The 16,008-nt window shown below is 35.3% G+C and overlaps 2 protein-coding genes across 2 annotated transcripts; one reads left to right on the top strand and one right to left on the bottom strand.

Moving 5' to 3' along the window:
- The first annotated feature begins 2,635 nt into the window (after positions 1-2,635).
- LOC113738765 (putative late blight resistance protein homolog R1A-4) lies at positions 2,636-3,130 on the top strand. Its single transcript, XM_027266039.2, has 2 exons — positions 2,636-2,829; positions 2,932-3,130. The coding sequence occupies exons 1-2, from the start codon at positions 2,636-2,638 to the stop codon at positions 3,128-3,130; spliced, it is 393 nt and encodes a 130-aa protein (XP_027121840.2).
- Positions 3,131-5,023: 1,893 nt separating this feature from the next.
- LOC140011321 (putative late blight resistance protein homolog R1B-11) lies at positions 5,024-6,552 on the bottom strand. Its single transcript, XM_072060111.1, has 2 exons — positions 6,229-6,552; positions 5,024-5,500 (listed from the first exon to the last, which is right to left on the bottom strand). The coding sequence occupies exons 1-2, from the start codon at positions 6,550-6,552 to the stop codon at positions 5,024-5,026; spliced, it is 801 nt and encodes a 266-aa protein (XP_071916212.1).
- Positions 6,553-16,008: the final 9,456 nt, after the last annotated feature.

Genomic DNA, 16,008 nt, shown 5'->3' with positions numbered 1-16,008 from the left:
GTCTTCTCCACTTTATATCCTTAGGCCCGCCAAAGCATATGCCCGTTGGCACGATCTTTCCTTGATGAAGTTTCAAAAGGAAGGAGGAAAAAAAATAATAAGTTGATTAATTGTTCCATTTCCTCTGCTGTTTATATATTCTGTATCTTGAAGAAAAATATAAACAAGGGAATGAAAGAGGTGGAGAATAAAGGAATCATCATTGGTTATTTATTTATTTGTCAGTTTCTTAGTTTTTGAAATATATTTTGTTTTTTGAAGACAGGGAAAACAAAAAAAGAAAGAGAATGAAAACATCTGTTACTAATAGCTGGATGGATGGATTTTTATTTTTTCTTTGGAATCCCTTTTGATATATATATATTTTTTGGACTACAAACATATGTTCTTCCACAAGACTAATCTGGTGGGAACCCCAGTGCGGCTAATCTGATTGATAATTAATCTGGTTTTATTCATTTTTTGTGATGCACATTGATTGAATATTTTAATTTGATCGAATATTGTAGTGCTGCAGATTGATTTTCTTTCTCTCTTTCTCTTATCCGTTAAAAAAAAAATATTGGCAATAATATGATTGCTAATGGCAATTTCCCCATCTTGAAATGCATTATACTCTTTGAATTGCTCGTTCAAATTTCCTCTATTAAAAAGGTTGTGGTAAAAGGTATTTGTTGCGTATTTGCAACTTAAGAAAGCCTTCAGCTCCTTAGCTGAATACATCCCTAATTTTTTAAACATTTGTTAATCAAAATTTATAATATTGATTAACTCAATATGCATCGTATCCTCAAAAATTGAGAGTCTCGACTCTTGACAGCAATGTGTTAATATCATTGTTGGATGATAAGAAAGTTGTAGATCTTGAATATCAATAGCTAAACAGAAAGAAATCTGATATCAAAGTGAAAAGCAGGTACCATGATGAAAATCTCCTCGGTGAGTAACACTAGTCGCTTTGATTCTGCTTTAGATCATCTGGACTGGATAGAAAAGACTCTCAAGTTTCAGCTCGATTTTGATATCTGGAAATTGAAGATGGGGATAAGTCTATTGAAAACCTTTGATCTCTATATTAGAAGGTGTAGGAGGAGGAGGAGCAATCAGTTTATGTGTTTGGAATACGATAAGGAGGAAAATGGTGATGCTAAATCTGACAGTTCGAGACTTAGCAGTATTTCGTTCAGGATTCAAGAACTGGTTAGGGGGATAACACGTGGACTTGACTCTGCCTCTTTTAGATATATTCAGTCTAGTGCATCAGATCATAGTGACATCAGACCTGAGCTCGCCAGATTCGAGGAAAATATGTGGTTGTTTTTTGATTCAGATATCAAGGAATTGACCATCATAATTTGTTGCTCTACTACTCGCTGGGAGATTTACAGCTAGTTGTAGATTTTATTGATTCCATTTTAGAGAATCTGAATCATCTTTATAGCACATATTACAAATTTGATGAAGATCTGAAAGTTGTAATGCGAACCCTTCAAGAGAAGCTAATGCACTTGAAGAGTTTCATTCGCTTTGCAACATTACAAGGTGTTGAGGGTGTGCAATTAAAAGATCTGTTGGTTCATGTTGAAGTTGTGGCTGTCAATGCTGCAAGCCTGATCTGTAGATCTTGGTTTCAACTGTGCAATGAGATGAAAACTGAAATTTCTCAACTGATACACAAGAAGATTGATCCCATTGATCCCGAAGTCCAAGAAACTTATATCCATGTCTTGGCAGCTTCCAAGTTATCAAGATCGTCCTACACTTTGGCTATGAAGGAGAATAAGCATCAATTGGCTGAATTTGTTGATTATCTCCTGCATAGTCTTATGGAGATATTAGAATCTTATAACAGTTTTCTAGTTCCAGTGAAGGAACAAATGCTAAAACTCCAAGTGGGAGTAAGATTCCTGATCATCCTTCTTAGCTGGCAGCAACAGAAGTTTGATGAGCTAAATGATGAGATGAAGGATCTCATTGGAGTTGTGGTCTCTGATGCAGGAATTGTGATTTTCTCCCTTTTCTGTGAATGAAATGAAAGAAGGTTTGCTAAAGGCAACAGATCTGGCGCTTTCTCATTTGGTTCAAGTGCTCAAGTTGATCATTGCAGAAGTTGGACACATTTGTCTACTACCATCGTTATAATCACTTAGTTTCCCTAGGACTAACGAGCCTGGCTCTCTTGATTTTCTTCTAGAAACTCTCAAGGAACTAGCAAGCTCTACACCTGATTCAATCGCTTTCCCAAATGATCAATTATGCAGAATCCTAGAAGATCTTGTATTCTTAAGATCTTTCCTAGGAAATATTGTAGAGCAGCGCAGCCGGAATGAAAAACTCCAAGCTCTTTGTAGTCGTATTGTGAAGCTTGCATACAGTGTAGAATTCGAAATTGACTCTGCACTAGTTGGTGATCAACATGAACATTTGTTTGGATGCTGTTGCTGGAGATATCAAGCATACGAAGATAGAGGCTGAAGAGATCTATAATAGCATAAGATATGATAATGAAACCCAGGGAGTTACCAAGACTACCATTAACATGCCATCATAAGTTACTGCTTCAGTATCGAACGAAACTCTGGTGGGTCTCAATGATGAGGTAGAAAGTATAATTGATAGACTTGTGGGAGGATCAATGCAGTTGGATATTGTTGCCATTGTGGGTATGTCTGGGCTTGGTAAGACAACATTAGCCAGTAAAGTTTACAGTGATCCTTTGGTATTGTTCCACTTCCACATTCATGCTTGGTGTTATGTCTCTCACGGATATAGCAAGCGTAGTTTGTTAGTTCAGATATTGTGTTGTTTTGACGGTGGGAACTCCATCCAGTATCTTGAGATGAATGAAGATGATATGGCTGACAAACTCCGCTAGTTTTTGAAGAGAAATACGTATCTCATTGTTTTGGATGATGTTTGGGACACTGACAGGTGGGATATGTTGAAACACTCCTTGCCAGATGTTTGCAATGGAAGCAGGCTACTCACCAGCAGAATTCAGAATTTGTCTTTGCAAATTAAACCTGATAGCAAACCTCACCACCTTCGCTGGCTCAGTGATAAAAGAGAGTTTGGAATTGCTGCAGAAGAAGCTATTTGCCAAAGAAGGTTGTCCTCCAACATTAAGTGAAGTTGTGCTGCGCATAGCGAGATACTGTAAGGGCCTACCTCTTGCAGTTGTCCTTGTTGCTGGAATTCTTGCTACTACTCAGCAAGAGTCACAAGCAGGGATGCAGAGAGCCAAAATATGTTTTCACATATTAGTATGTATACTTCACCGATCACAGTAACCAGAATCAACCTCAACCAAATGACTTTCACTACTACATCTTTCCCCCTGTTTAGACAAAGTTTTTGAAACTGGACTTACTGATGTGAAACCCCGATCTAGACAACCAAAACACCATGGCTTAGGCAGCGGAAATTTGACCCAACTAATCCCTAGAAGTCACGAACAATTTTGATATTATCTCAACCCGTAACTACTCGAATTAACGAACCAAATTGGAGGTAGTAGAACGCCACAATCAAGGAGATACTCGATTGATAAGTTCGGGTGAATAACTTGAGAACATTCTCAAGTATTCAAAGGCAACTCTCTTGCCAAAGAGAAAGTGAAAACTCACTAATTGTATTTAATAGTCAAAAAACTGGTCCCAAACAAAGAGGAAGTGGGGCTATTTATAGCCCTTACAAGCATTAACCCTAATCCAAAAGTTGACCAAACTACCCTACATACTTAAGAAAGATTTTGGGCCTTACTTACTAACAAATGGGCCGCAATTAAACTATCTTAATTACCTAGACTTTTTAAAACGAGAAATAACCAAAATCAACGAGGAAAATCAAATAATCCTACTAAACTCAAGCATTCGTGCAATCAACTAGTCTTCACTTGAATCTTCCAATTCCCCATGTGCTTGAATGGGCCTTGGTCTTTATATTCTCATCACTTACTACCACAATCTGCCCTGTATCTTACCAGTTAAGGATTCTTCTCATAGACCAGAGTTGAATGTTCATCTAGATTTTTTGTATCATCATTGGAGTTGTGGTCTCTGATGCAGGAATTGTGATTTTCTCCCTTTTCTGTGAATGAAATGAAAGAAGGCTTGCTAAAGGCAACAGATCTGGCGCTTTCTCAGTTGGGGTAAAATAAAATATTCTCTTGAAATAAATGGTCTCCAAACACGAGAAAATTTCGGAAACATTTTCTGAAAAAATATTTTGCAATGAAACAGAACCTTGTCCGAAAAATTTGGATGCATTTTAGCTTTGTAATTTGGAATGATGTCAAATTCAAAACAAACATCTACCACAACCTTTTTTTTTTCTTTTTCTTTTTGGCAAGTTAGCATCCTTTCTCTGCTTTTTTTTTTTGTTGGTAAAAAATTAGTAGTTCCATATGGCTACAATTTTGAATAAACAACTCGAAAATATGAAGTATTATATTCAAGGGATATTGCAATTATTAGCCAACTATCTGTAGAATTGTAGTCTCAGTATTCAACTGATCTAAATTTGGGAAATACCAAAAATGAACAAAATTAAACTTCAATCAAATGGGTAGGCAGGTCAAACTAAGCAGTAGACCGGTTAGAAGAAAGTGGGTACTTTTCACGGTTGATTGCTACACCCATTACCATTTCCTTGAATTGAAACAAGAATTTTCACAAGAAATCCAGTACATATTTGGACGTAGATATTTGTGAATGAGCAAGACAATGATAAAAACTTACATATAAATTGTGCTGGAGTGTTTGGGACCATTGCACTAGTAATCTCTCTCATTGGCCATTGCACTAGTAATCTCTGTTACTCCAGAAATTGGATTGACAAACATGAAAAGTTATAGAATTGAACTTGTTGAACATATACAAATAGAAAAGCGATAGTATATCTAACCTGATAAGAGGAACCAGCCTCTGCTTTTTACTCTCTGCTCACTCAAGAAGAAGACACATTAACAGCACCCATTGCCAAAATGTGATGAGAGGAAATCGACTCTACTTCTGAATTGGCACTAAGAAGAACCATCTTTAGATCCTTTTTTTGCACTGGCAATAATAACGATCTTTAGATCCTTATTTCCCATATCCATCTGCTCTTTCTGAATTTGCTTCACAGAATTTACTGCAGACTCACAACATCCGTTTACCTCAATCATGTCAAGAGTGAGGGCTTCCCCTAAACAAGAAGGGACCTCTTTCAGCCGATAACAATATTTCAAAACCAATTTCTCAAGAGAGCAAAAATTATCAGGAGAGGCTTCCCACCAGCGAATGTCCAAATGGGACAATTCCAAGAATCGGAGGTTGCGGAACTCCCCTTCTTCCATTTCCCACTTTTCCCCCACAAAGGAAACCCGGTATAATTTAAGCACTTCATCGTTGGGCAACTTTCCAATTGCTGAAAGTTTACTCCTTGGCCAGTATTCTGAGAGAGTCAACTTTCTCAAATTCATTGGGAATCCAAACTCATATCCAACAAATCTACGAATCTTAAGTGATTCTAAACGACTCAATTAGTTCAGCATGGGAATCCAATCATGATCTCCAGCAGATGCACCGTAGATAGAAATCCAATTGTGATTCCCATTCAGGCATGTTAGCCTGCGGATGCTCGGTAACTTTGAGAGTATCTTTTGCAAGCTTTGACTTTGAGAAGAGGGATCGACTGCAAGGGATAAAGTTTGTAAGTGTTCTAAATCTGGGGAGCCTTCAAGATTGTCCATGGGAAATTCGAAACCCATTCCTCAAAAAACCAAAAGATGCTTTAATGTTTTAATGTTCCAGATAGTGTTCGGTAACAGAAAATTGCTAAGCCATCCTCCTACAGCCAAAGTTTCTAACCTTGAGAGGTTGGCTATTGCAGATGGGATTTTCCGGCTGCCCAATCCACTGATACTCAAGTATCTCAAGTGAACAAGAAATAATACTTCCCTTGGAAAATATGGACAATAGATCTGCTCCAAATCCAGCACTCTAAGAAGTTTATATAAGGGAAATTTGTGTGACTCCTATAGGTGCTGTCCATGATTACAACCAAAGAAGAGCAAACAAAGCAAATTGGGTAAAAACAGCCATGACTTTGTAGGTCCCCCACTGGTGGTAGGGAAAATGGACACCGGCAGGGGTTACACAGTCCAGTAAAAGTAAGAAGGTCATCCACATGTAAAATCTGCAGAAAATTTTCTTCTTTTGCTTTCGCCACACAAAACTCATGTACCAAATCATGAATTTGGCAAACTTTGATCCCACCTAAAGATCTTCGTTGTGTAGGCATAACTAAACTTCTCCCAATCAGATCCATCAGATAGATATCCGCAACATCCTCTAAACTCTTTCCTTCTGTCTTTTGCACAAATCTTTCAGAGATCCAAAGCCATAACAACTTTCGAACCAGAATGTCTCTGTCTTCTTGAAATGCGCCCAAGTAAAGAGGACATGACTTCAAATAATCCGGTAGATAATTAAAAATGTGCTCAAGTGTCTCCATGCAGTGTTCATTGTCCACAAAAATGGTGGAACCTAGATGTCTTGTGAGTACCATGGTTCAAAGACTCGGCCAAGTGATCATCAAAACGGGCTTTCTGCTCCAATATCAGGATAAGATGATTCCGAGATAATGAATTGCTGATAACTTGGTCGAGTCACTGATAACTCGGTCGAGTCGTTTTCGAGATGGATAGAAATGGCCAAATCGTCTTGAATCATCTCGAATCAACTTGAATTATTATTATTTTTGCTAATTTTTTATTATTTTTGTTTATCATTTTTTTTACAAATTTTAAAATATTAAATGTTTCAAAATTTTGTGTCTCGCCGAGATTACGACGGATATGCTGGGACCAATGTGGAATGGTTTGGGCCATGACCGCATTCGCGATTGCGACTTTGAACCATACTACTGACAAGTAGCCATTGCTCCTTTTGAAACCTATTTCAATCATATCCAGAAGAGTTGTAAGTACTGGTAGTAGCTCAAACACTTGAAGAAGAGCACCAGAAATTGCATTTGCTCCTTTTCATTCTCAATTGACAATTGACAAAAAGGTTCACTGCTATATATGGCTGCTGGTTCTCAACTTTATTTCTGTTGAGACTGTTCGAGGTTGGCAAAATTATGGTGGAGTCATGGCAAAATTATATATTCGGATTGCAGGTGTTGTTGTTGGTTTTTTTTTTTCGGTTGTAAAAACAGCAACAGGTTTCATTAGACTTTTCCAAAATCTGCTGTTGGCTGAGTTGCTATTTCTTATCATTTTCTGAAGAAAACCTTAATGCCTTTGTCTATGCAACTGTTCTCAAAGTTTCAGCACTCTTCAATACATTAAAAGTGTAAAACATTTTTTGAGTCTACAATTGAATGCTGCAGTAAAGAAAACTGGATGCCCGATAAGAAGCTGCCTCCTATGAGCCTTTGAGTCAAAAGTCTCGATCAAGTGGAAAAAACTATAATCAAGTGAAAAATTTTTGAACTAAAATTTCTTTATTTTTTACAAAAAAATAAAACCATACACAAAATGGATTTATAAATACTTCTCTTTATTAAGTTCAGAGTTATTCTGTGTGCAACAACGACTATTCAGCACCAAAATAAATAAATAAATAAACTCTACATTTTGTCACTATTACACAGAGTGTGGTAGGAATTCCATAAAGGAGTAAAGGATATAGTTAGCCCTAATCTATCTTTTGTTTGCCTTTGAGAGAAAAAAGAAAGAGTATTGTTGCTCATCAAACTAACCTTTGGCACTCTCAGACTTGATTGGAAGTTTTGATTTTATGCAAGCTCAAAATTTGAACTTGAACTCAAGCTCAATTCAATTCACCATTCGATGCACTCGAGGTTCATTTGAGGTTTCGATTTTGTTTCATATGCTTTTATTTTTTATTTTTTAACCATACATACATACTTTTTGGATAATTTTAGAACCTCTGCTCAAGTTTCTCATAATACAACAAAGCACCCTTGAGATTTTTATATTCTCATTGATCCCTCGTTGAATTGATATTCTATTGGAATGCCAGTCTGTTTTTGGAAAAGCAAGAAATATAATATTTTGGTCCCAATATTGCCCTCATATAATCATATTTATGAAGCTTATATCAATAATAAAAATTAAAGTCAGGCTTAAAAATAAAGTTGAGGTCATAAATGCAATACAGAGTAGAGTTGCAGCAAAACATCAACAATTACTGATAGGGTGTGAATTGTAGATTAGATGGGTAGTTCTGTGATGCAGTAATGGTATATTTTTACACCCAAAGTGGTATCAAACTACTTAATTTAGTATTGTTTTTATGTCTCAGGAAAAAAAGACGTTGGTGATCAGAAATGGCAGAAAAGAAGCAAGTTGAAGATTGCAGAGCAGCACCAGCGCCGATCTTTGGACTTGTCTTATCGCCGGTGTTGCTCTGGTCGAAGGAAGTGCTGAAGTCTGAAGGAACACTGGCGCCGGTCTTATGACTGGTGTTATCGCCAATCTTTGTCAGGTTTAATGCGCACAGTTTTTTTTAATAGCTTCAGGAAACCTTATCCAACGTGGATTCACTTGTAACTCCTTGTAGCTATAAATAGGAGTTATTTAGGTCATTTTTGGGAGAAAAAACATTAGTTTTAGTTAGGGCAATATATTCTTTAATTTGACTAGAGAATTGTCTTTTCTTGGTTTAGTTTTATTTAATTTTGTGCTATTATTTTTATTTTTATTCAAGTGAGCTATTTAGATAAATTCTCTACAATCCCTCATTTTATTATTTGTCATTTTCATAAGAAAAATAAATCACCCAATCCCTATAGATACGACCCTACTCACCGTTACACTCAAATTCATATTTTTAGAGTAAGAACTTTATTTTTGCTGGTTTGACAAGCTAACAAATTTTAAGGCCATTGTCGAGGACTAGTTCCTTTGTTGATTTTTTTTCTTTAGATTTTTATTTTTGTTTTCATTTTACTCTATTACTAGTTTATGTCTCGATCTTCTCATATAGGTGAATTGCAATACGATCCTGAGGTAGAGAAGACATCATATATAGATTGAAAAAGGAAACTAAGCAATGAGTAAAGCCATCATCTTCATCCCTTGGGTTAAAACTAGCATCTGACTTGGTTGAATCTTCTAGTGAATCCAAAGACGAGATTGAAATCATGGCAAACAAGAGAACCTTGAGAGAGCTAGCTACACCAGATTTAAATCAGCAACCTCTTTGCATAACACATCCTACTTTAGAAGTACCATTTGAGATAAAATCTAGTTTAATTCACTTACTTCCTTCTTTTCGTGGGCTTGCACGTGAAGATCCTCACAAGTACTTCAAGGAATTTCGTGTGGTATGCTCAACCATGAAACTCCAAGGAGTCACTAAGGAGCAAATAAAATTAAGAGCCTTTCCATTATCCTTAGTTGATAAAACTAAGGACTGGCTCTATTATTTGCCCTCCGAATCAATTACCACATTGACCGAGATGAAGCAGAAATTTCTTGAGAAAATTTTTCCTACCTCCCAATGCAACTATTAGAAAAGATATATGTGGGATCAGACAGTTCAATGGAGAGACCTTGCACAAGTATTAGGAAAGGCTCAAACAATTATGTGCAGGTTGCCGTCATCACAAAATTTCAGACCAGTTTCTTATCTAGTACTTCTATGAAGGACTATCATCAACGGAGAGGAAGATAGTTGATGCTGCCAATGGAGGAGCATTAGTGAATAAAATACCCATAGGACTATATTCCCTATAATGTAAATGAGGCAAGTGCTTATTCAATTAAACAAAAATTAGATTCTCTAACTACACTTGTAGAAAAGCTAGTTGCAAGACAAGTGCAGCAGATTAAAACATGTGGAATTTGTTATGCCTCGAATCACCCTATTGACAAATGCCCCACACTCCAAGATGATCTGAATGCTCATGTAAAATGCTATTGGGGGCTTTTCAAACCCTTCCCAAAGGGGGTATAATCCTTATTCGAACATGTACACTCAAGGATGGAGAGATGATAGGGTGTATTTTAGTGGGATATTTTGATAATATTGCACAATTGTTTGACTAAATATTGCACTAGTTGGGTGGATTCTATTCAGATTTTGTGTTGGTGTTACTTGCAGCAAGTGGTGAAGAAAAAGTGTTGAAAATCAACATTTCAAGAGACTTCCTGACAGTTAGGCGTGCTTACGCCTAACTCCAACCTTTAAAGCTGGATTCTCGTGATTCTTCGCACGTGGGGAGGTTCAAAAAGGGAGTGAAGTGGCTGGCTACAAATTTGGAGATAGGTGGGGCCACTCCAGAGTTGAAGAAAGTAATTTGTAATAGGATTTCTATTATTTAGGAAGTTGGGTATTCGAATACCAATTTTAGAGGAGAAAAACTAGGATTAGGATAAGTTTCCTTCTCTGGTGGGCCTGGCCGAAAAAAGGAAATCAATTCCTTACCTTTTTGGGGGCTGCCAACGTAGAGATGATTTTACTCCTTTTTGGTTTTTGACTTTTCTTACCTTTTTGGGGTAACGATTGGGAGAACCACCATTGTTGACTGGTTGAATTTGCTTTTTCCTTTCGTTTTGACTGAATTGAAGAAAGCATCAGACTCTCTCGTATGCTTTTGTGGGAGACAATAGAAAGCAGCAAATTTCTTTGTTCTTTCTTTCTCTGTTGACCAAATTCGTGAAACAAGCATGGACGGTTTTTCTCAACTGTTTTGCATGGCGCGTTTTCCATTAATGGAGAACTAACCTCCTAATTCTAGTCAATGGAACAACTGAAGATTTGGTTTGCCAGTTACTGTGAGATCTAAATTATTTTAACTGTTTCCTTCATTTATTGGTATTTGTATGTTTTCTTCTTTTAATTGTTATAGCTTTTGTGTATGATTGAATAGTGCGCAATATTTAATTATTCACGTAGGCTATTTTACTAATTGGGGGTAGTTGAATCCGTAATTGTTCGATTACCTCTGTCCCGGTAGCAACTGGCGTAATTAGATTTATGTTAGGAAAATATACGATCTAATTTAAACAAACCCTCGTAGCGTGTTTGTTAGTTAGGATTGGGCTTTTCTAATTCTTAATGCAAACTAGAAATTAAATCCTATGGTCGTGCCTAGGATTATTTCCTGGTTAGAGAAATAGTTAATGGTCGTACCTTAACTATTGAAAAAGTAAGGAAAGGCTGGTTGTTTATCGCGTGTATGACAGCTATAACCAATCTATTAATAAACGTTGGAATTATATTTGAATCGATGATCAGTTGCCTGAACCATCTCTGAAGTGTACCTTTGGCTAGAGTTCTCTCTATTATTTCTTCAAATTAATTATTTTTTGTATTTAATTTATTTAGTTAGCAATTCATTAACATTTAATCCTCAAATCCCCCGTTTACCTTGACTCAAAAGGAAACGAACTTTTCCCCAGTCCCTGAGGAGATGACCCTACTTGTCACTGTCTACTAGTTAGTAAATTTTGTCAGTTAATTAATTCTGGTATATCGGATTAAGCAAACTCTTGGAATCAGGGTGAATCAAGTAACTCATTGCACATCTAGAATCTCTGCCCCAGTACCTGGAATTGATTATTGACTGCTTTTGGTGGTAGTTAGGTTTTTTTTATTATTATTGCACAGGCCCGACACCTGTTAAGAGATAACCCCAACTATAATTATGTAGCAAGGCCACCAATTCCACAACAACAACCGGTTTTTACATTGGGTATACCCCTTGAAGAAATTGTTAAATCATTAGCAACTAACACACAACAATTTCAACAAGAGACAAGAATAAGCATTCAAAACGTAGAGAATCAAATAATAGATGGCATCTGCAATGAGTCGATTGGAATGTCAAGTTTTGGGGAAATTGCCTTTGCAGATCATTGTTAATCCCAAATAAAATGTGAGTGCAATTATTTTGAGAAGTGACAAAGAATTGTAAGAGCCTCAAAAAGGAGTATCTAAGCATGACATTGAAGTGCAAGTTGAGAAAGAAACAATGAAATCCTCAACTCAATCCCTGCCAAGGAAAGAGCCCAGAGATGAACCCCCAGTAGTAGTGACACTTACTTCTCCATTTCCCAGTCGATATGCAAAATCCAAGAAGGAGGAGTAGGAGCAAGAAGTTTTTGACATTTTCACAAAGTTAAGATAAATATTCCCCTTCTTGATGCCATTAAGCGAATTCCTCAATATGCAAAATTTCTTAGAGAATTGTGCACCACTACGAAAAAGTTAAAGGGCTATGAAAAGATTTATATGGGAAAAAATGTTCAGCGGTGTTACAACGAAAATTGCCTCCTAAATGTAAGGATTCAGGTATGTTTACTATTACTTGCAAAATAGGTAATGTTAAAGTTGAAAAAACATTGCTAGATTTGGGAGCTGCAATAAATATCATGCCTCATTCCATCTATAGTTCTCTGAATCTTGGGCCCTTAAAAGAAATGAGTGTCATTATGCAACTTGCTGTTAGGTTTAATGCATATCCTGATGGGGTGTGGGAGGATATTTTAGCTCAAGTTAATAAATAAATTTTTTCTGCAGATTTTTATGTGTTAGATATGGATGGTGATTTTTCTATTTCACCCGCAATTTTGTTTTTCTAATGACATCTAAAACAAAAGTTGATGTTTATTTAGGAATCTTGACAAGGGAATTTGATGGTGAAATAATGAAATTCAATATCTATGATGCTATGAAATGTCCTAGTAAGGCACATTTTGTTTTTGTTATAGATGTAATTGAATTAAATAGTTGAGACACGTTGAAGGCTATAATCAATCATAGTTTGGATTCACAAAAAATGTCAAGAGTTGCAAAGAAGTTTGATTTACACCCTGATTGAGCATATGGTATTGTTTAGTCAAAAACATTAAAAAAAGGAGTTACTTAGGAGGCAACCCAAGAGTTTCAATTTTTAGTCATTTTTGCATTTTTATTTCATGTTTTATGTGAAAGTTAAGTTTATTTCATTTCTTTTTGATAGAAGGATTTTGTTGTAGGCCGTTGGCACGCTTTATGAAGTTTTCGCTTTTATCGGGCAAAAATTCCTTGGGCAGAAGATTTTCTATTATAAGAGGTGCCCACGTCTTATGTCTAGTTTCAGATTTTAAATAAAATGTGCCCATGCTTTTATGTCAAATGCTTATGGTAATGTCATTTCATGGTAAAAAGTGCTAAATTTCATGGTATTGATTTGAGTGTTATATGTCCCTTAAACATTTGAGGGCTGACGCTATTATCCATGTGAGGGCCGTTAAAACTTGTGCACCATGATTTTGATAAAATTGCTGAGAAGACATGATACTTGAGTTAGTATGTTGTGCCATGAAATATTTGTCATCTTGACTGTGACATTTGAATAGTGAATGTTTGAAGGCAAGTATTGTCTAGTTGTGGGGGAATTTGTTAGATGGCTAATTATGCACATAATTTGTAAATAATTTCCCCTTTATTTTGCTACAATATGGTGTCAAATATTAAATTCTACTAATATTTGATTTTTGATGTTATTTTTAGGAACTTGTGGTGAAAACGGAGTAAAAAGTGCATTAAAGCCCGTATTTTCAGATGACAACACTTTAGAAGACATAACCACATCTTAACTTGCTGTGAAATCTATGCTTATGGGATTTGAAGTGGGCCACTGTTTGAAGCTTTGCTGACATATTAGAAACGACCGTTTGTCTTGGGCGGTTGGTGCCTTTAGAAATATATAATATATTGTTTCCATCTAGTAGTATTTGTTGAATAGGAATCTTAATCCTTTCCTTATTATTGGAAGTTGGAAGAAGCATAGGTGAAAAGCACTCTAATTAGTTTTCTTGATTGAGACGTTTTCTTTGGGTCGCTTTGCAGAAGACTAGTCTCGTAGGAATAAAGAAAAAAGGACAAAGTCGTCGCTCTCTCCCATATTCGTTTTCTTCTTTTTTTTTTCTCTAAAACAATAAACCTTAGCATATTTTTGGTTGTGAATCTGTCATGAGAAGCACCTAGTTTCTTTTCTAGTTGAAAGACAATCAACGTTTTGGTTCAACAATACTGTGAGATCTAATCTGCTTTATTTGTTTCGTTTATTTATAAATATTTATAAATTCTCTGTTTGTTATTGAGATGATTTTTTTGCTTAAATTAAATGAAGGATTAATCTTTCCTATACTGACAGTGTATATACTGTCAGTATTAGATGAATAACAACTATGCATAATTTGAATTTGAAATTCAACTTTTGCATATATGTCATGAATCCAAGTGTATGTACGGTCAATATACATAAGATTTACTCTTAAATAAAGGGCCTTTATTTAGTTTGACAAAATAATCTACTGCCATCTAAAATATCAAATTTATAATTGTTTCATAGTTTTAGTATTTGTGGCAAGTGATATAATTTGATTGTATAGAAACTTTCGAGTTTATGTCACAGAAATATATAATCTACTTTAAATGAACCGAGCTTGTGTGTTTGTTGATTAGAATTAGTAGTTTTTCTAATTATTAATACTGTCAATAGGTTAAATTCTAAGAGATTGCCTAGGGTTGCTTAATTGGCAAAAGAAAATAATCATAGAACTTGTTGTGATTATCGAAACAATAAGAAGATACGGGTTATTAGAACTCGTTAACAGTCATAACCGGTTTACTTATAAACGAATGAATTTTACCTTTGCATTAATGATTAGTTAAATGAAACAAAGTGGAGATTAGACCTTTGACTAGAGAATTGTCTTTTGTTGGTTTAGTTTTATTTAATTTTGTGCTATTGCTTTTGTTTTTATTCAAGTGAGCTATTTCATAAATTCTCTACAATCCCCCATTTTTTTATTTGTCAGTTTTATAAGAAAAATAAATCGTCCAATCTCTGTGGATACGACTCTACTTACCACCACTACACTCGAATATATATTTTTAGAGTAGGAACTTTATTTTTGCTGGTTTGACAAGCCAACATGGAACTAAAATGTTTGTCACTTATGATATGCATTTTAATGTTAATTTAATATGAAGGTGCTGACAATGTTAAAAACACAATTTAAGACAGGTATCAGGAGTGCTATATTAAGGGAAAGAAAACTTAGGGAAGGTTTATGAAATTATCCTAAGTATATATTTGAAGTTGGAAACTATTGGAGTTGTATTGAACCAAATGGTTACAAGTTTGAACTCGATTTGATAAGTTGATTAAATTATAATCGTTGTTAGAATTTAATTCAAGCTCATTAAAATGCAAATTTTTATGAAATCCAATCTATTCGTTAAGAGTTTAGTTAATAGATTAATCTTTTGCACATAGATAGTATATACATTATCAGTTTTGGATGAGCGACAACTACAAAATTTGAATTTAAACTCCAACTTGTGTACATATGTGTCATGGATTCAACAATACTGATAGTGTATGTACTATCATTATATCTAAGATTTATTCTTAGTTAATTTGGTGCACTATTTTTTAGCAAGGAAAACAAGAAGACATACTCAAATGAGCTTTCTCTTCTTCTTTTTTAACTAATAAATCACAAATCTGGGTGTATTCCAAACAAGCTTTTTCATGATTTCATACTTGATCAATATCGTTTGACTAAAGTAAGCAAGAACTAATTATCCCTTAAATTATTTAACCAACAGAAAGAAAAGAAGCAAAACGGATTGTTTCTCCACGTGAGCAAGAACTCATTGCAACTAAGCTAGCAAAATTAAACAAGCGAAAAAAAAGGCAATAGAGTAGAAAAGCTGAATAGTGCCAAACTACAAGAGATATCATGCACAATTTTAAAAAGACGATAACAATAATATCACAAAAACGATGACGCTACTGAAATTCTTAAGCTTATCAGTATCTTTTTTAAAAAAAAAAAAATTTAAATAGGAGGGTTCAAATCCAAGATCTCGAGATGTTTCACTTACATTTCCTTCACCAAATCGCCCAACTCATCCTGCCCCTGAACTTATCACTATCATTTCTCCTTAAACTGACACTTTCTTTTGTGGGTATTTAACATACCAAAGGATA

This window comes from Coffea arabica, chromosome 7e (assembly GCF_036785885.1).
Source record: "Coffea arabica cultivar ET-39 chromosome 7e, Coffea Arabica ET-39 HiFi, whole genome shotgun sequence".
NCBI lineage: Eukaryota > Viridiplantae > Streptophyta > Magnoliopsida > Gentianales > Rubiaceae > Coffea > Coffea arabica.
Note: the sequence above shows the minus strand (reverse complement) of the source record. Positions and strands in the feature narration are given on the sequence as shown.